This window comes from Xiphophorus hellerii, chromosome 21 (assembly GCF_003331165.1).
Source record: "Xiphophorus hellerii strain 12219 chromosome 21, Xiphophorus_hellerii-4.1, whole genome shotgun sequence".
NCBI lineage: Eukaryota > Metazoa > Chordata > Actinopteri > Cyprinodontiformes > Poeciliidae > Xiphophorus > Xiphophorus hellerii.
Window position 1 is genome coordinate 22607311 of NC_045692.1, and position 19750 is coordinate 22627060.

General features: G+C 38.4%; 1 protein-coding gene across 3 annotated transcripts in view; it reads right to left on the reverse strand.

The window, feature by feature from the left end:
• The window catches only part of drosha (drosha ribonuclease III), a 533117-nt gene that overhangs the window by 25497 nt on the left and 487870 nt on the right, over nt 1-19750 (reverse strand). For 2 of the 3 annotated variants that reach the window (XM_032550765.1, XM_032550766.1), the window contains 3 exons: nt 11503-11660; nt 3249-3354; nt 1344-1485 (listed from right to left, as the gene is read on the reverse strand). In XM_032550765.1, coding sequence (XP_032406656.1) covers nt 1344-1485; nt 3249-3354; nt 11503-11660 — 406 coding nt within the window. Of the gene's footprint in view, nt 1-218; nt 354-1343; nt 1486-3248; nt 3355-11502; nt 11661-19750 lie in introns of all 3 variants that reach the window. The other variant, XR_004337233.1, reaches the window with a different exon arrangement.

Genomic DNA, 19750 nt, shown 5'->3' on the forward strand with positions numbered 1-19750 from the left:
ATAACAAACAACATATTTGGTGATTTTAGTTTTTAAAAATGATATTCTGGCCTTCGAGTCACAAAGTCTGAAGCTCCTGAATGTTCCTAAATAATCCTGTTTCTTTCTGCTATTGCTGCTGCATCTTACATTAAAGTCTGGAGTTTGCAACAACAGCTCCATGTTATAAGTGAAATAACACGACTGAAAAAAACAAAGCAGTGATTGATTAATTTCACCTGTCTGCGAGGGAGCTGGCAGCTCGGTTTACGTCCCGCAGTGAGGCGCTGGCCTCGGCACTCCCATCAAAAATAATACAGCAGCCTAATGATCCCAGAAAGTTGTGATTATCAGAAGCTGTGGTCCAGCGCAGCCTGCAGGACAAACCGTAATGTCCCTTAATGTTGTTGCTGCTATTTTTTCACCCCTGGAAGGTTTCTGAAGTTACGGACCAGAGTCTGGTTCTGAGTTTGTGGGTAAAAACGTCACAAATGGTGATGAGAACCAGGATTTAATTAGCTTGATTTGGCTGATGTGACGTTTGAAACATTCAACTCGTTGGTGAAACAACTATTAGTCGATGTTATTGGCAGAAGAACTGAAAATATAAAATACTTCTGTTTCTTCAGGTCAAACTGCTTTTAGTGCAAGAAAAACACAATAAACATTGTTTCTAAAAGTGAACTATTATGCTTCCTTGAGCAGTTTACGATAGGTTTATAGGCCATACAAAATATGTCTAACATTTTTTGCACAAATTTATTCTTGGAAAATGAGATTCGAAATGAGCTGTCACTTTAAATCCAAATAAGCTGCTACTGGGAACACACCCACAACTCAAAGTTTACACTCACTTGTGAAAATGGCTGCAAACAGATGCGCAATTATACAACCATATGTTTGAAAAGCAGAAGTGGAGCATCCTGCACAACCAACAAGGATACAGAAAGTGGTTTCTGGATGGTAAGTCAACAACTCTTTTCCAGCAGCCATTGTACACCAGTAAAACCAGCTGACCAATCGTGCTGAGGCTCAGCTTGGTTGCTAGGTAACGGCACACTACCACTCAAATGTGACTCAACAAAAGGTTGTTTTTAGAATCATATAAAGCAGAAAGTAGAAAATTACGTATTGTTGCACCAGCTGTTTTGTCCGTTCTTGAAATGGGGTAGAGAAGGCCACACAAAAATCAACCTAGGGGCAGTTTGGCAGGTTTTTTTGTGGTCTTCTCACATTTAAAATATATTTAAGGCTCAATAACTGTAGGAAAAAACATTAAAGAGTCGTCCAGTTCAACTAAATATCAAAATGGCAGCACTGATTGGTATTCTATACATAGGCTGAGATTAAAGAAATGAACGTACACTCCAACAGGTCAGCCAAAGTCTTCGTGCGCAGCGCGACGGGCCGTTTCGTTTTGTCGTTGGTGATGGCGAACTCCTGCATGCCCAGCTCTTCTGCCACTTTGGCCTGAGTCCGGTTGTTCACCAACGAGCTGCGGAGAAGCTGCAGGGAAACAAAACAAACAAACAGGAACTCATGTTGTATCCGAGTAGCAAGGTGACCATCACTCACTACACAAGGAGAAAGAAGAAAAAAACCAAAGAAGAAGTCGATAAAAAGCATGAAGATGGAGGGGAACGTGGAATAATTCATGCAGAGAAAATGTTTTAGTCTCTTAAATATTACATCGTGACTTGGAGCGGGGCGGATGACAACATGTTCGACTTGTTAGGGTGCATTTAAGTCTCTAAAAGAAACACACAAACATGGTAAATATAGCCACGAGATGCAGAAGGGAGCAAATGGAATGAAACGAGACTCGCATGAGTTCGTCTTGCTGTGATATGCCCTCATTTTTATTTAATTTTATTTTACAGCACGCACCCAACCTCGACTGAAGTGGCAAAAATAAAAAAATAAAACACAAACACCAACACTAGTTGAATGGGCACTTTTTATCCCAATTCAAAATCCATTTCAGATGCGCCCTGTGTTGACTCCTGGGTATTGCTCCGAGCTTTCAGCCTTCATGAAAGCTTGCTGGAGGCTTTTATACAAATGACGTCAAACAAGAAATATCTGCATGTGCTGCGATGCATGGATGTTTAGTGCTATCATGTTAAACCAAAAGAAAAACAACTTATTTTTTATTCTTTACTTATTTTTTTCCTACTTATTAAATTAGGTGGAGTTATACAACAATGTTTTAAATGTAAAAGTTGGTTTCCCACATGTTATGATTGGTTTTTGCTCTATGATTGACATGAAAATGATTCCTTGAAAGACAGTTTGGGAGCAGTAGCTGATGAAGCGATGTGTAACAATTAACTTGATTTAAAAATGTATAGAAAAAATAAAGACATGAATAAATTGACCATATATTTAGATACAATGTCTTACCAATGACAGAAACTGTCTCTCCAAGCAAGATGTCAAATACAACATAAAAGTTAATAAATGGGTGAATGGCAATTTAGTCGAATTGTTAAGGATCTTAAGACATTAACCAATAGTAATTATTAGTCCTATTTGAGGATTTTAAATAGTTTTGTACACAAACGTATTAAAAATAACCAAATTCTACTATGGAGTTCTGTTAAGTGATAAAATGGACTAAACAGGACTAAAAGTAGAGCCTAAAAATCAACAACTCAACAAAATGATCCAAACAAGCAAATCGACTTTTGTGACTTTCATCGAGTTTTTGGATATAAAATGCAGACTTTTCCACTCCAGCCATGCACAGTCAGCAGTTTTCTAATATTCTTTATTAACCTTTACTAACAGTAAAAATCTCCAGTCTGTTTTTCACTGGCCATCCTTTATTTCATGCTCTTGATTGAAGCGATGTGAAAACGTGAAACTGTGTTTCTTTTGTGCTTGTATCCTGACGAGACGCAGAGTCAAAATAAGCTTGAAATTTTCACCTGGATGCAGCTTTATTTTTCCTGTCTGACAAAGGAGCTGCAGATAAAGGGGTGTTTGTTATTGAAGAGCAACGAACAGTTTGGTCTCGTGACAATACCCATCACACAGAGTACAGTAAACACACTTTCTGTGGAGCGAAATGCAGAAAGAGGTGCAAATATAAAAACATACCTAACAAAAAAACAAGATAAAATCACTGAAAACTAACTCATTTAGAAAGCAGGCAGCAGAAACACAAAGTAAAGATGGGAAAATGGATGTCTGTGGGTGGGAAAATGAAATGAAAGCCTTGTAAGGAGTGTGGGTGATGACATTTGATTTGAGTGATTCGATCTTACAGTTAAGTGTCCTTCATGGTGGTCAGGGAAGTGGATGAAGAGATATTCGGTGGCGACCAGCTGCATGATGGAGTCTCCGAGGAACTCCATCCTCTGGTTGTGGCCTCTGGATAAAAGCAGGAACACAAACAGGAGAAAAGAAGGTTACAGGAGGCGAAAAGGGGATTAAATAGGAAGAGCATGCGAGGTCATCTGGATACACATCATCTCTGCGGATCTACCAGGCTTTTAGACTCCTAACTAAAACGACGGAGTTGGTTGATGTGTGTTTCATGTGCAGCCGCTGGGAACAGCTGCACTGACAGGCGGCGTGACAACTTGGAGGATCTGAATGCAATTCAAGCACTGAAGTACAAAAGAAGAGTGCTTAGCAGGGAAAAAAAAAAACACCTGCAGGAGAGCCTGTCAGCAAAAGCAGAGGCTCTGTGCAGAGGTTTATAAACCATCTTTCAACATCATTTCCAAGAAAATGCTGTGATTCTGTACTGTAAGTCCCCGCTTAGAGAGGGGTTGGGTGGGTTTGCAGTAACTGCTGCTTGCTGCTGCTGCTGTAATGGTCATTAATTAAACAGAATTATAGATTAGCATTGCAGATGTGGGCTGGAGTCGGGCCAGGCTGGCAGGGATCGCTGGCTGCAGGGGAACGCCGTGCGAGACGGGAGGTATATTCAGCATATCCATCTATAGCTGCACGCTCCCGGCAGGAGGCGGCGTCTGAAGATGAGGAGGGTGCGGAGGTAGAGGATGAAGAGCACCAACAAAAGGATCAAAGTTTATTGTCTAACTTTTAACGTCTGTCATTCTGTTTTTTGTTTTTTATTTTTGAATGAGCCACAGAACGCTGGACCCAAGTCTCAGAACAACCACCAGTTATTTTGACTTTTGATTAATGTGTTAATTACATTTTTTCGACTGACTCATTTAGCATTTGTAAGAATGAAAAATGTACTTTTCCTTTTCAAGTGTTTTTCTAAACAACCACTGTAAAAAGGAGGTAAACACAATATTAAAATACAAAAGGGGAAACAAAAGAAAGTTCAAAGACTTGGACCCAAAACTGAAGCGAAACAAAGAAGTCTGGCAAAGCTGCCTTTAAATTGCTTTAATAAAAAAATATTTACTGTCCGTGGGGTTCATGTGGAGTAGCTAATAGTAGTCAATATCTTAACTGAAGCTGAGAGCAGTCATAGTGGTCTTGTGAGCAAGGAATCCTCCTGGAGACAATAAGAATGAATACCTGACTCAAACTTAAAAAATCATCTTGTAGCTTATAAGTAAAACTCTTGTTTACTATAATTTCAAATTAACAATGTTTATTTTGCTAATTAGACAATTTCTGTTACAGCTGAAAAATGCTGGAATAGTTTATCAGGCATAGTTCCCAAAGTTATATTAGCAACATGCATTTTGTTGTATTCAGAAATCTGGAGACTGCAAAAACACATACTACAACCGATTAGCCGTTGGATTTTAAAGCAGTTAGCGCCAGTAGATTTTAGCTTTAATAGCTATTAGACTGAGCAACCATTAGCCTGAATCTTCCTTGAAAAAGAAATTTAATCTCAAGGGACCTCGTGGTAAAACAATGGTAAATAAAAAAAAAAAGGTGTCAGCTTGATTAACTGTCTTCAGTACCAATTAGCTTAAATAGCTACAAATTTGTACATATTTTGGCTAGAGTTGCTGTAGCTTAGCTTGGGAAGCCATACAGTAAGCCTAGATAACACTTAGTGTAGCAGTTACGTCATCCAGCTGTAAGCTAAATAATTGTTAACTAGTGTAGCTGTTACATCGTCTGTTAGCTTAAGTAGGCTTGAGCCACTGTTAGTTTGAGCAGCTGCTACATTTTTCAGCCATTAGCTTAAAGACACAGAGGCCCAATTTCAAGGCGTTAAATCAGAAAAGAAATTGTTTTACGTCATATTTGATTTATATTGCATTTTTTAAACTGAAAGTAACTTAGCTACTTATATATGCAGTAAAATGGCTTTATGTCTGAAAAACACATAACACTGTAAAAACTACATCTTACCAAGCATCTAGTGCAATTATCTTTGTACACTTGAAACAAGAGAAAAATGTATGAGTAACATTTCAGCAAGAAGTATAAGCTTGTTCTAAGGCAATAAAGTTTAATATTAAGTGCTAGTTTTATTGACAGATTATTAGTGATAATTATTTTTAAAACATGTAAAGCTCTCCATGTTCTTTCCTTCGTTTTTCACAGCAAGTTGTCCTCTGTCAGTTAACAGGGGGGGCTTAACCAATTAGTTAATCAAAACAGAAATTATGATAATCAACTGACTTAAAGGCTTTACATATGAAAACAGGCTAATATTCAATTGGTGTCCAATGAGAATCAGCCTGGAAGGGGACAAGAAAATACTTATTTGCCTTAAATTATTTAAAAATGGTAATATTTTGTAGTTTATTGCTGACAATCCTGTGCTTTTGTCTTAATTTTGTTGAGTAAAATTGGCATTGGGGCAGAAATCCGAACTGTTTTCAATGTGGACCAAAGCATACAATTAAATCTGAAAAATAAGGGTGTCAGATTTCAAAGAAACACTAGTTTGAAATTACATTTTTAAAACAGTGCTTGCCATATGAATTTAAATTAGTCTTAAATTGTGAATTTATTTATTTTCTGTTTTTGTACTGCTCTGTTGCTAAGTCCAGAAAGTGTGGTGGTTATTTTTTAATTCAAGCCAAACACATTGATTTTAAGGTTCTCTCTTGGTCTGATATGTTTCTTTGGGATTTAAAGCAGAAGTTCGTATCTACTGCAGTAGAGGTTGAGCAAACTATTTATAGTTTGGAGAATCATTAAGACATTCTGATGAAGTAAAGCTACAGCTAATGAAGCTTTCAGATTCCTAATTGTAATAATACTCACTAAAGCTACTCAAGCTATAAATTAGCTAGCTGTAACTTATAAGCTAAGTAACAGACTAGCAGCTATGCAAGCTAATGTCTACTGAAACTGTCAATTACTCAAACTTAGAAGTACTTAAGCTAATGGCTACTTGGACTACACCTTTACAACCTTAAGGCTATATTTAGGAAAGGGATAATTCAAGCTAATGGCTACTCTAGCTTAGACTATCACCACTCAATAAAGTGGCTTATCTAGCTAGCAGCTACTTAAGAAAGTTTCACTATTTCTCAGGACGTCATCAACATAGTTCCTCTATTAATCCTTTAACAACCTTTTTACCAGCATTTCACAGAAAAGTAGGTCCTATAAGGTGTTTGCTAATTGCTGCTAGCTAGTTTGAAGGAGCTGGGTGGGGGGAGGAGTTTCGTCCTTGAAGGCGGGGCTAGGTCCACCCAGGTGTTTTGCACAGCCGAATGTTGCCATGGATGTGAAAGAATTTCTCAAACATGCATGAAAAAAATATCAACAGGAGGGAAAGCTAAAAAAAGAGAGAAAAAAGTATATTTTACATGACACTGCCCGTTTAAGAGACAAAACTGCTAAATGTTGGTTCAACAAACTTCTAAATAATAGAGTGTACTTAGTTTTTCCTTAACATACTGTAAAATTTTCACTCCATCTTTGCTTACTGAATAATTAAACTGGAATCTGTGTGTTTTTGTCCCTCTGAAACATTTCCAGCTACAATTAAACTGTTAAATAACTGACTTTTAAACTTTCTGTTTGATATGGAGTTTACCGCATTACCACCGCAGGAGGATTAGTCCGTTTAAAAAACTGGAGAGGAATAAAAGTCGGATGCAATTTGAATGTTTAAAACCGGAAAAATAAAGAAGTTGATTTTAATTTAAAGACTGTAGAGGAGCTTATGTAAGAGCGGAGGATAAGCTTTAAGTTGGAGCCATTTTTCTTTCCCTTTTACTGCGTCTTTGAGGTGCAAGACGTTTGGGGAGAGGGACACCGCTTGATGTCCACATTAAAAATAATCAGAGGGCTTCTTAATGAAAAGGCTCCGCCACGGCTCATGAGAGCGTGAAAAGTCGAGGCGGAGAACGAGCGAGACTCAGGAGAAATCATCCCCAGATTTTCAGGGCTGAACGTCGGAAACACCTGATTTCTGAAAACCCAGAGCTGCAGGACGAGAGGGGAGCGAAAAGATGCTGATTTCACTTCCAACAGGAGGTCGAGGCGGGCAGGAAACAGCGGGGTGACAGCCAGAAAGGAAGTGAATAAGGGAAAACGATGGAGGACAAAAAAAGGAGGAGATAGAGCGGGTCAGAGAGGAATGTGTGCAGCTGCACAAAAGGAGCCTCCTTTATTCGCTTCAGTGACAATTCTCCAGAAAAGCTGGAGGAAATTGAGGTAAAGTGTGGAGCCGAGGTCTTTATTCACCTTTGAATTTGATCTAAAATGCCTCTAACAGCACTTCTGAGCGGGCAGAAATAAGGCCGCCCAATCAAAGAGAAAAGGCCTCTTCATTTTTTTTTTTCTTTAAAATCATTTTCCTCGTGGTTCTGAGGGAAATAATGTTCTGGTTCTGTATGGACACTTGTGTTCAATTCAAGTGCAACTACTTTGGGCAATTTGTTGGCTGGGAATTGAGAGTTCTTTAGAAAACGGGCAGCGCATAAATAAACACTGATGCCTAGACTTCATCTGAAGTGCAGTTAAAAAGTATTCACCCCTCCATTACAGATTTCTATTGTTTTTACTTTTTGTCACATTTTTTGACACTATATGGTTTAAAAATAAAATGTCATTTTTCATACCAGATACCATTTTAATCTACACTTTTTTCTGTTTGCCTTTTTTTTTTTTTTTTTTTTAAATGACAGAAAATATTTCTAAAAAGTCACATTCAGTTCAAAAATCCCTTCTCTGTGTTGTACAAAGGAGTTTTAGGGCCAGGCTAAGATTATTTCTGTTTTATTCCCAGATACTATCATAATATTTCACCAGAAAGAAACATCTTAAAGTTGCAAGAAAAAAAGTAATTTTAGTGAGAAATAGATTTGATGGAGTTATCGATTCCTGTAATTCTTTCTTTTAAACAGAATCAGTCATTTGCAAAATCGTTTCAAATTCCTGCTGCCGATAATAATTTGATACTGATGTGTTAAAAGATCAAGTATTCCAATTTTCTATTAAGTATTATCTTCACAAGATGCTCAACATTTCTCATCTGAACTATTTGTTGCTTTTCCTGTTGGAATTCTCATAAAATTCAGACTTTATTCTGATATCATGAATTCAAAGACCAAATAAACAGAAGCTGTAAAACAAGATGGCCGCCAGTGAACTATGGAGTGCAAAAATCCCAATTTTCCAAAAATGTAATCTTTAAAAACCAAAAATTACATTAATCAATAACGAATTTGGAAATGTGGTCTAGTCAAAGTCTGTACTTAAATATGATATTAAATAGGCCGTTCATGCAGCAGAGGGACTGAATTTCATAAATTCTGCAAAGAGAAGTGGACGAGTTATAATGCTAAGAGGGAAATTACTTTTTTACATACCTGGTAATTGGCTTGGATTGTTTTTATGCTTATTCGTTGTTTGAAAAATGCTAATTGTATTCATTCAAATTATCGTTTCTATTATATTAAACTTTAAAAATTTGAGTATGCTAAAAAAACAAGACAACTTACCTGTGGGTGTGAATATTTTTCATAAACTACATAGTTTCTGCTCAGTTCTTGGCTGATCTGAATAATATATTTAATGTTTTTGCAGAAAAAGGTGCTAACTTTTTAAAATAACTCCATAAATAAACTCAATTTTTTTTTTATCTACTAAGGAATTAAAGACTTAAACAAGCTTCTATTTCTTGATGGAAAGTTACTTTTCAGCTGGTTTTGTCTCGTTTCAAAGATAATAAGTTTTTATTTTTGCTGTGTGCCCATAAATAGCCAGAATGTGGCTGAAAACTAACAAATTTGGAGAAATAATCCCTTAGAAGGACGAACTGAGTCTGCAGTCGACCTTTTTTCTTCATTCTTCTAGATATTGCCAAAAATACTTGATAAATTTTGTTTTTGCAGCGCTTCTCCTGTGTTTCTTCTTGCATCTTCTTCACCATGTAGGTCAGCTTGTCCTCCAGTCCTCAAAGAGAAAGGCCAAAGGTCGCCCGCAGTCTCCACATCCTTCCTTATCGTCTGGCTCTCCTTTCCGTTCTCTGACCTCGTTCTGCGCTCCATCTCCACACCGTGCCCTACTTCGCTGCGACCTTTGGTCCTGGTGGGCAGTCGTCGCTCGGCTGTATTTGGGTCAACTCGCCTTCGGCTACTAACGAGCTGATGAACATAAATTAAAACGGAAACTTATCGGCTCTTTCCCCTCTCGTTTTGCTGCAGGACAGGCAATCGGATTCGGCTGAAACAAGTAGAAACCTCCGCCGTCGAGTTGGAAAATATCGCTTTCAACCTTGAGTTGGAAAGTCCTCAAAGTGAAGCTCAGGAGGAGACAAAGCTCTGGACCTCTAATCAACTCGACTGACCCCGACTGGAGAGAGGTTTGACATTTAAGTGATGGATTAGAGCATGCTCAGGAGTGTGTGCGTGTGTGTGTGTGCAGACGGTGTGCACTAACACACAGAGAAGTGTCCTTGTGGCCAACCTAAGCAAGCAATTACAGAGCGCAACCTGCCAATAAGATATCAAACGCACGCTGCCAAGCCTAATTTGCTTTAGCTGTCAAACCCACTATTGTGTAGAGTTGGAAAGCTCAGAAGTGAGCCGAGCGTCTATTGCAAATAAGCCTCTCCAAGTCTGAATGGAGGAAAAAAATAATAAAAATCTGGAGGAGAGCCTCATTAGCCGGAAGGCGGGTTAATGAAAATTGAAATTTTAAAAAAATTACATGGTATGAATAAATGAGGACAGCTACACAACAACTACAGATCAATCCCTATAGAAAGTTTGCAACTTTTTCCCCTCCGACTATCGAATAAACGTCACGGCGCAGGAAAGGGAAAAAAAACAAAAAAACCACACATTTTCAAAGTCTGGGGTGTTGCAGCACTGCTGCGAGACGCCGCAATTAACAGAGAAAAACAGAGCAGAAACCACATGTGCATGGCCGCTCTCTCCCTCTCTGAGCGCAGCACGCACCGAGGATGTATAGCGAAGCCAGCCTTAATTAAATCTGCATCAAAAAGAATGATTTAAGTAAGACTCCAAGAAATCAGTAGGTGGACTGAAGCACGACAGCGAGGGAGAGAGACAGAGAGACAGGAGTGAGAGATGTGGCTGAAATAAATGAAAGAGAAAACCTTCAGTCCAGGACAATCCAGTGAATCAAAACCGCATTTCCCATGGGGCATTGGGGTTACAGCCTCGCAGTTAGGAGACAGAATACAGATATGGAGGCTTAAAAGTCTCCTGGGTTTTCCTTCTATTGGACGGGATCAGGCCTGTTGCCAAAAAACAAACAAAAAAAAAATTTCGCCATCTTTCACCTGACAGGATGTTCAAGATGAACTGGGAAGTAACTAGTTACATTTACTCAGTTACATTTACCTAAGTAACTTTTTTTTTTAAAACAAAAAACGTACTTTTAGGGATATTTTTACTACGTTGTACTTTTTACTTTTACTTGAATAATTTTAATATGAAGTATTTTTACTCTTGAGTGAAACTTCTGGATTTTCTAACCACTGAATGAAAAACAAACAACAAAAATTCACGAATGCGGTTTTTGTTTAAATTTTATAGGTTTTTTTATTGAAAGAAACTGATTTGGAAAAATTTCTTTTTTTTGCCCAATTTTGACATTTTTTGTTACTTTTATGAATTACTTAACTTCATATTTTTGACTGATGATATAATTAGTGAGCTTTGATCAGTTACTCAGTACTTGAGTTCACTTTTTACCAAATACTTGAGTAATTTCTTGAGTGTCTACTTTTTACTTTTACTTGAGTAAAAATATGTTTCAGTAATGCTACTCTTCCTTGAGTAAAACTTTGGGAACTAAATTTCAATTAATTATGCTAAAATCCCCTAAAACTGTCCGCATTGTTGGGATTGCTATTTTTACTATTTTCTTCACTAATTTTTCCAATGAAAATATCAATACATTTAAAAATATGACTAAATGCAGTTACTGTGAGCAGCTTAGTGATACAAATCACATTTTCTTATGACACTTGGGGCCTAAAGAAGCATGTCACAAAGTTTTTCAAGGACAGTATTTGTGTTTGTAGGAAACGCTGTGAGACAGAAGGTGATCTGGTCAGATAAAACTTTCTGAGGGTCTTTGAATTTAGGAGTTTTTTACCAGCAAGTGATCATCTGTAGGCTGCAGTTTACTCACAGGGTGAGGTGGTTGAAGCCTACTGTCCTCAAGGTGAACGCTCTGGCCAACAGGCGGACATGAGTGAACAAGACTCCGATCGAATCCTCGAAGCTGGTGAGTTTCTGAAGAACTGGAGACGTTTCAATCAGCTGACGGTCCGACTGCGGCTCCTGCACCTGGTTGGAGAGACAACAGATTTAGAGGGGAGGCTCAGAGACGATAAACGAGGTTAAAGGTCCTGAATCTGCACAATGTCCATAAAAGCATTTAAACCATTTTCTATTCTCTTGTTATTGAAGATTAGCTGGAAAACGAAATAAATCCATCTGAATGCACCATAATACAGATTTCAGCACTTGTTCTGACGACATAGTTTTTTAATTAAGAAAAAAAGAAGAGTGTTAGATCCTCAAGGTCTGAGGTCATCAACCAGAAAGAGGTCGGAGATGAAGAAGACTTCAACTGTCACTCCTGATCTGAAGTAAAGTCAATCTTGAACCTGTGGAAGGACTATACATATCACTAGAGTCCAGAAAGGTTCTGGAGATACAGAGGTGACCGGGTTTTACTTTGGACCCGTTAAATCTTAGGGTCAATGTCAGACAGATGGTGCTGATGGATGAATAATAATTGATTAAAGGATGGTAGAGATGGGATGACAGTGGAATCGGACGGACGGACGGATGGATGATTGATTGGTTTTTTGGATGGATGGTTGATTGGATGGATGGATGGATGGATGGATGATTGATTTGTTGGATGATGGATGGTTGATTGGTTTTTTGGATGGATGGTTGATTGGATGGATGGATGGATGGATGGATGGACGGATGCCTTGACAGTGGACTTGGATGGATGAGTCCATACATCCTTTTAGGTGTTCCTCAGGGAAACTGTTTTTACGCTCAGATAAATTCAACCTGAGGGCCGCCGGGCTGGTGATGAAGAAGAAACGTCTTCATCATGTAAATCCTTTTCTCCCAGTTCTCCCAGTCCTCCCAGTGCTGGTACAGTGCAGTGCAGTGCTTGGCGCCGTTTGCATATTTTTACCCCACCTCTAAACAAACAGAGATGATCTGCAGCAGATGGAGCCACTCAGTCATTCAGTCAATCAGCTCCTTTTACCTCTCTGGCATTTCTTGCAGTCGATTCATCTGGTGACTCAAGTACAGCAAGTCACCTGTTTATCAAAGACGAGCAACTAAAAATTATTTTAGTAATTGATTAATTGTGAAAAAAAAGGCGTATCCTACAGATTTTTCATGCATTGACTCATGCCTTTTATTATATAATATCAGAAAGATGCAAATAAACAATTAAATTATCTTCCTTAAGCTTCCTGTGATCTTAAGAGTCGGGGTTGCACTGACTTGTTTTGAGGTTTTGATTTGTTTTTCCTTTGTGTGGTTTCGGGCACTGACTGACGGGGCAATGCCAACCGTGACATTCGCCGCACTCCTCATGAGCGTCGCACTAAAACTACAGGAAGGTTAAATAAGAAAAGAAACATTTTATTGATTAAAATGCAATAATGTTGCTGTAGTGAATCTGAGCCGGGTGAAACCAAGGAGTTTTGGCTAAGACATACTTTTTTTTTTTTAACAAAATTGTCTTTTTTTGAGTGTGTGCTCTAGTTAATTATTAAATCACTAAATTTGTTGATTTCAATAATTGATTAATCACGATTAATCGTTTAAGCCCCACGAGCGACTGTGTGACTTTCATTGTTATTTTGGATGTAATAAAGATAAAATGCCTCTCAGTCTTTCACCACAATATTTGCTCATGACTAAGCTCATTAAAGGAGGAATCGTGATGCTTAAATAGTCAAAAAATGTAAATAAACAAATGTATGCAGACGTTCTTATGGGGGCATAAATTAAGCTGCTGGAATCGTCTAATTGGTCTCTGTGTGGAACAACTGTTAGCTTGACCAAACATATTTTCCAGAAGAAATCTTTGCAATTTCTCGAGGACATTCAAAGATAACTGAAGCACATTTATCTGACCTTCTGCTGCTTTGTTCTCCCAAACACACCAGATCAAGGCTCTTCAAAAGATCCTTTATTTTCCCAACATTTCTTTTTGTCTGCGCTCTTAAAGCATCATTTTTCAAAGTCTCCCATGGCAAGCCGGCGAGAAGAGCAGAGTTGTATTTTTAAACAGAGTATTTTAATTGGAGCGCTGCCGGTAATGTCATGGTTCCATCTTCCGGCACGTACCAAGAAACATTTCATTCCTGTCTCTCTCTTTTTTTTTTTTATAAATTCCCTCTGTTAATTAACGCGAGGCGTTTAAATGTCATGAATCACAACTAACAACATCTGACGAGTTCAGCACTCATAGGAGCTAGCTATCCTTCAGGGGGAATGGCCAGGAGCAAGGCTTCAAACGAAGTAAAGAGAGGACGAGGAGGAGAGGGGGGGAAATCAACAGAAGCAATGAAGAAATAAATAAATATAGAAATGTTTCAAACGCCTTCAAAGCATCACTTTCAGAGTCCAAAATGAAGGAGGAATCAGAGCTGAGGCACCAACAAGCTCGACACTCATGTACCCCCCTGATAAACCGAAGGAGAAATTTTGTAATCTGCACTCGACGTAAATGACGTTCTGCTAAATTATCCTGGAGAGCTTGTCTGTGCGTTGGGTGTTGGTGGGATCAACTGGAAACACGAGGAAGTGCCTGTAAACCGCGAGGCGCCCCACATCCCTCCGCAGGGCGCGGCGGTGGCAAGCCCGGCGCATGCCAAAGATGTGTGCACGCGTAATTACACATGCCGTGGCGAGCTGCCACCGCCGTCAGCTCAAACCTCATTAGGGCAGCTCCTCTTTCACTTCTTCCTCTCCGTCTTGGTGGGGAAGGAAATTAGGTTACACCTTGTTACCCTTCAGCAACAATTTTTGGGCTTCATGTTGTAACTTTGGGAGCTTTCAACACTCATGAAAAAATATGTTTATAATGACGAGGGAAGAACAGCTTTAGATTGTTTCAGATTCCAGCATGTAATGTTTCTTCATGCACACACAGAGCAACAGACACCAGAAAACCAGGAGAGTCTGGTCCAGTTTGGATGTAAACTGGTAAAGAGTGATGAAACTGATTTAACTAAGAGAGATCAAACCTTAGTTTTAGATCCACTGCACAAAAAGACCAAACTTTGTCACTTTATGTGACATTAAAGATTTATTATGCTTCCTTGAACAGGTTAGAATAGATCTACGTGACATACAAAACATGTTAATTAAATTTTTTTAAAGAAAATCATTCTTAGATAATGATATTTTAGTCAAAGTCATATGTCTTAGGGCCTATTTTACTTTAAATTCAAATAAGATGCACTCGCATGAAAATGAGTGCAAACAGAAGCAAAATTATACAACCGTACATCTTTGAAAAGCAGAAGTGGAGCCTTCTGAACAACCAGAATACAGCAAGTGGTTTCTAGATGGTAATTCAACAATAAAACACGTCACTTTTCCAGCAGCCATTGATCCAGCGGTAAAACCAGCTGACCAAAGGTGCTGGAGCTATGCTTGGGTTGCTAGGTAACGAGGCTGGGCTTCTTTAGGGTTGCTAGGTAACTGCACAGTGGCCGTTTCTTGTTACTCAAAGGTTTTTGAAATGACTCATTTTCAAGACACTAACAAACATAAACTTATTCCCAAAAACCGGCTGGGTGGTTTTGTGTAAGCATTTGTTTTTAGAAACTGTAGAAACCCAAATGGAATAGAAAAGCGTACAAAAAGTTAATTTTGCATAATTAAGCCCATTAATTATGCAATTAGTCTGGCTTAAGCCCATTAAGCCAGACTAAACTTTTCCTGTCCAAGGTCAGTTGAGATTAAACAAATTCCTTCTACATCCTACACGTCAGGATAATGATGGGAAACTTTTCTGGAGACATACTTTCCCTGTAGTTTGGTATAATTGCCTTAAAACTATAACTTGGCTAAATTTTTTAGGGCATTTCCTTCCAAAGCACTCTAAAACAGCGTGTTTCCACAGAAAGAACTGTTTCTAGAACAGGTTTGGGTTTTGCTGAGAGCTGCTGGTTGTTTTCATCCGTTTTGGAAACCAAACATGCATCATCAACAGGGAAAAAACAGAAAAAGAAAAAGATGGCGGACATTTCTTTGTCTTCTGTTTGACCGGCCAATGGAGTGGCTTCACTTTTCACGCTGATTTTAATGATTCAAAATGCCTTCATAATGTTCTTTCCTCTTCTTTCCATCTGCACAATTGCAATGTCGTCCTAAAACCATCATTTCTATTTCATACCACATTTAATGTCTCCAAAATTGAAGTTTTTGTCTCTAATGTGATTTTTTATGTTGCTGTCTGGTTTCTTCCACTCCGAGTGGCGTTTCAGCACAACATGGTACAGAACTAATTTCACTGGATGCACACAGGCAACCTTTGTATTGCACATTTCGCCAAGGCAATCCAACGTCCTTTACATGATGAAGACAAAACATTACACTGCAGTGTAGAAAGTAATGAAAAATTGGAATACGGATTAAATCAATGATGTTCCATTTATTAATCGAAGGCAACTCAAAAAGAAACGTGTGTTTAGCCTTGATTTAAAAAAAAAAAGTAATTAATAACTCTTTCACAGCTTCAGCAAAATATCTTTACAAGGTCTTCTGCTTTTCTTCTGGGGTTGACTTTTATAATTTTGTTATTGAACAACTACACGGCTCCTAGTCAATTCACAATGATAATGAAGCTTGGGACTAAAATTTCAATAACGTACGAGTGAGTTTTGGCTTTCTGAGGTGCATATCTGCAGTTGAAACCAGACGTTTACACACACCAAATAAAAATAAAAATGATTTTGGTGATTGTAACTGTTTTTTGAAGAGGGAGAGAAAAGGTGTATTTTTATTTGGTGCATATAAACAGGGTTTTAAAACCATTTGTGCTCAATTATAAGAAAATTGTTAAAAAAAAACAGATTCATAAGGTGAAAAAAAATCTACAGATTTTCGTCTTTAGCCTCTTTGCTGGCGAGTCACGCACTAGGGTACTTCAACGTATGTAATGGAGTTTTGTCCTGCATTAAAAATCACGGTCTTCATGAATGATGCAAACTTTTTCCTGTTTTGAGCTCCATTCATCTGATCTGTCAAGAGTTTCCGTGATCAGTCCATAAAACTTTTGAAAAATCTGCCTTCAGATATTTCTTGGTGCGGCGTGTTCGGTGGTGGTCAGGTTTCCGCTCTGCCTTATCTTAAACTCTGAACACCTCACAGCACTGCAGCAACGTTGCATTTCTGGAATATGAACGTGCCGATGGAGAATGGACTCCTTGTGGTTTCATGTTTCATTCTTCTCAAGTCTTTGCCAGTTAATTAGCATCTTTTTTGCATGTATTTACAACAAAATGTTTGATGTTCCTGTGATCACACACCCATATATTAGCAATTATAAGACTGCAGCACTCCTATGAAAGCCTTTTTCCCCCACTTTTTGACATTTCAGTCAGTCAGTTTTTTAGTTCATTTTGCCTGCGGAAGAGAAGCTGCCTAATAATTATGCACAACTTAATATAAGGTATTGATCTCCTTGGACCATGTCCTCCATCATTAAACAAATCCACATCACCTGACATGTTTAAACCCAATAAGTATTCACATTTTTACTGCTTGGAGTTACTGATAATATAGTCAAAGCCAACACCTGCCTAAAAATTTGACACTTCATCAAATAGAAAAACTTTTGGCAATCACCAACTTACCTAAAACAAGAAGGATTTGGTCTGATTAATGTCAGAGAGTGATACAATCTATAAAAATAGATCTGTTTCAACTGTCACGGGTCTTCAGGGTTGAGCAATGTTATACAAACAGTTGCAGGGGTTTCCAAAAGTTTAATGTCGCAACCAAAGCTAACAGCTAACCAAGCTAAAATTAGTTAACTAATTAAGGTAAATTGTTAGCTCTCCAGCGGCTGATGAGCTATTCACCAGGGAAACAACTAGAGTTACACACACTCAGAAAATCTCATTGCTAAAGCTTTTGAGAACAGCTAAGCAAACAGCTACTGGAGCAAACACACAATTAGAGTGAGTAACGACGCTCACTTTACAGCTTCTGCAAAACAGAGGCCTTTGCTTTTCTTCTGGGGTTGATTTTATTTTATTTTTTACAATTTTATTATTGAACCACTGCACTGCTACTGGTCAATTCATCATGATAATGAAGCATACACCAAAATCTTCAATAAAGTACAAGTGAGTTTTGGCTTTCTGAGGTGATTATCTGCAGTTGAAACAAGAAGTTTACACACAACAAATAAAAAAAGTACATCCACCTTTTTTTCCTCACTTTCTGGAATTAAATCAGACAATTTCTGTAGTTTAAAGTCAGTGAAAGCTAAAATACAACTAACATAACCTAACAAACAGCAGTAAAAGCTATTTGAGCTATAATGAACTCAAGTTACTCATGCTACCAGCTAAACAAGCTTAAGGTTATTTATGGTTCAGCTACTACTCACACTATTGGTTACTCGTGCTACTAGCTAAACAAACCTTGCTATCATCCAAACAAGCTTAAGGTTATTTATGGTTCAGCTACTACTCAAGCTAAAGGTCACCCATGCTACTAGCTAAACAAGCTAAAGCTCATGATATTAGTTAAATAGGCAAAATGTTACTTATGCTAACCACTATTCAAGCTAAAGGTCATTCATGCTACTAGATAAAAAGAGCTAAAACTTACTCATGCTATTAACTAAACAAGGTAAGAGTCACTCAAGCTAATAGCTACTTAAGCTAACAGCTACCCAAGTTAGCAGTAAGTATAGCTAAAATATAGATAAGCTAACTGTAAGTCAAGCTAACAAACATTTAAGCTTACATCTAAAGCTATTAAGGGTCAGAGCTACACACTCTTATAGCCAATCAAATTAAATCTAATTTTAACATGTATTAGAGCTAACAGATACTGAACATAACCTAGCAGTTACCCAAATAAATGGTAGGGAAAGCTAACAAACACCCAGTCTACATATAAGCAAATAAGAATCAGTAAAAGCTACTCATATCTGACTCAAGCTAACAAATAGCTACAGTAAAATCTACTCAGGCTGACAGTTATGGAAGGTAGCCACAACATAAAAACAGCTAATAGTTACCCATAGCAAAAGCAGGTATGGTAAAAACTACTCAGAAAATGTTGTATTGTCTAAAATAAATCTCAAATGGTTAAAAGTTCTTACTACTTTTGGATCTAGCACTCAATTTGAGAAAACTTATGTTCAGGTCATGTACAAGAACTGGACAGAAAAAAGCTATAAAAACAACAGCTTCAGAAAACTTGTTGAAGTATTGATCAAAAGCAGTCCCAGAAAAATAAAAAATACTAAAAAAAATGTAAAGTTATATACAATGCTGATAATACTGAGTTTAAAGGGCAGGATGCTGTCAAGCTACCATGCAGTTGGAACAGTTTACCAACTCATTGTCAGGAGACCACCCAGAGGAAACAGCAGCAGCATCCAGTGCAGTAATGAGGCTCCTGCTCTGAAGTGGCTAATGGAAGCAGACCTCGCACCACAGAGCAGTGGCGGGTCGTGGGGTGGGCCCACGGGGCTCCACCCCGCTCATGTACTCACTGCTGGGGACTGTGCAGCTCACTAGGAAAACAGAGTGCTGCCTGCAGTCGGTTAATCCTGAGCCCTGACAAGCTCAACAAAAACACCTAGGCTCTCTCTCTGAGTCTTTAACATTTAGAGGTGACAAATAGATGGATGAGGAGGCACACATGTACAGAAAAAAGCTATTTTGGGCTAGACATGTAAAAACAGACATGTGGAAACACTGAGACACTTTATAGCACATGCACTTACAGAGCTTAAACACAAATCTCTGAGAAAGAAACGTTTCTTCCTACAAACACATCAGAGAGAAAGATGCCTGGCGGTCCCTGGAGACCTCATGTGATTCGGGATCGTAATCCTGTTATGGCATCTTTGATCTCGTCTTCCAAATTCTAATTTCAAACAAACACTGCTGACATGTTCAGTGTTTCTTTGCGGAGCGTGGCACTCAAAGCACAGCAGAGACGGTGAAGACACGGAGCGAGTGAAAGGGAGAAGCAAAGAGTGAAATGTTGCTGAAGAAGAGTAAATCAGAAAGAGGATTAAGGTCTTGACCAAAACCGGAAAGCAGCACAACAAAGCTGGTGGAAAAACACTTTGACAGTTATAAAATGTAAGTCAGCCGTTGCAAAAAATAACAGCCTATGGGTAACCAGGA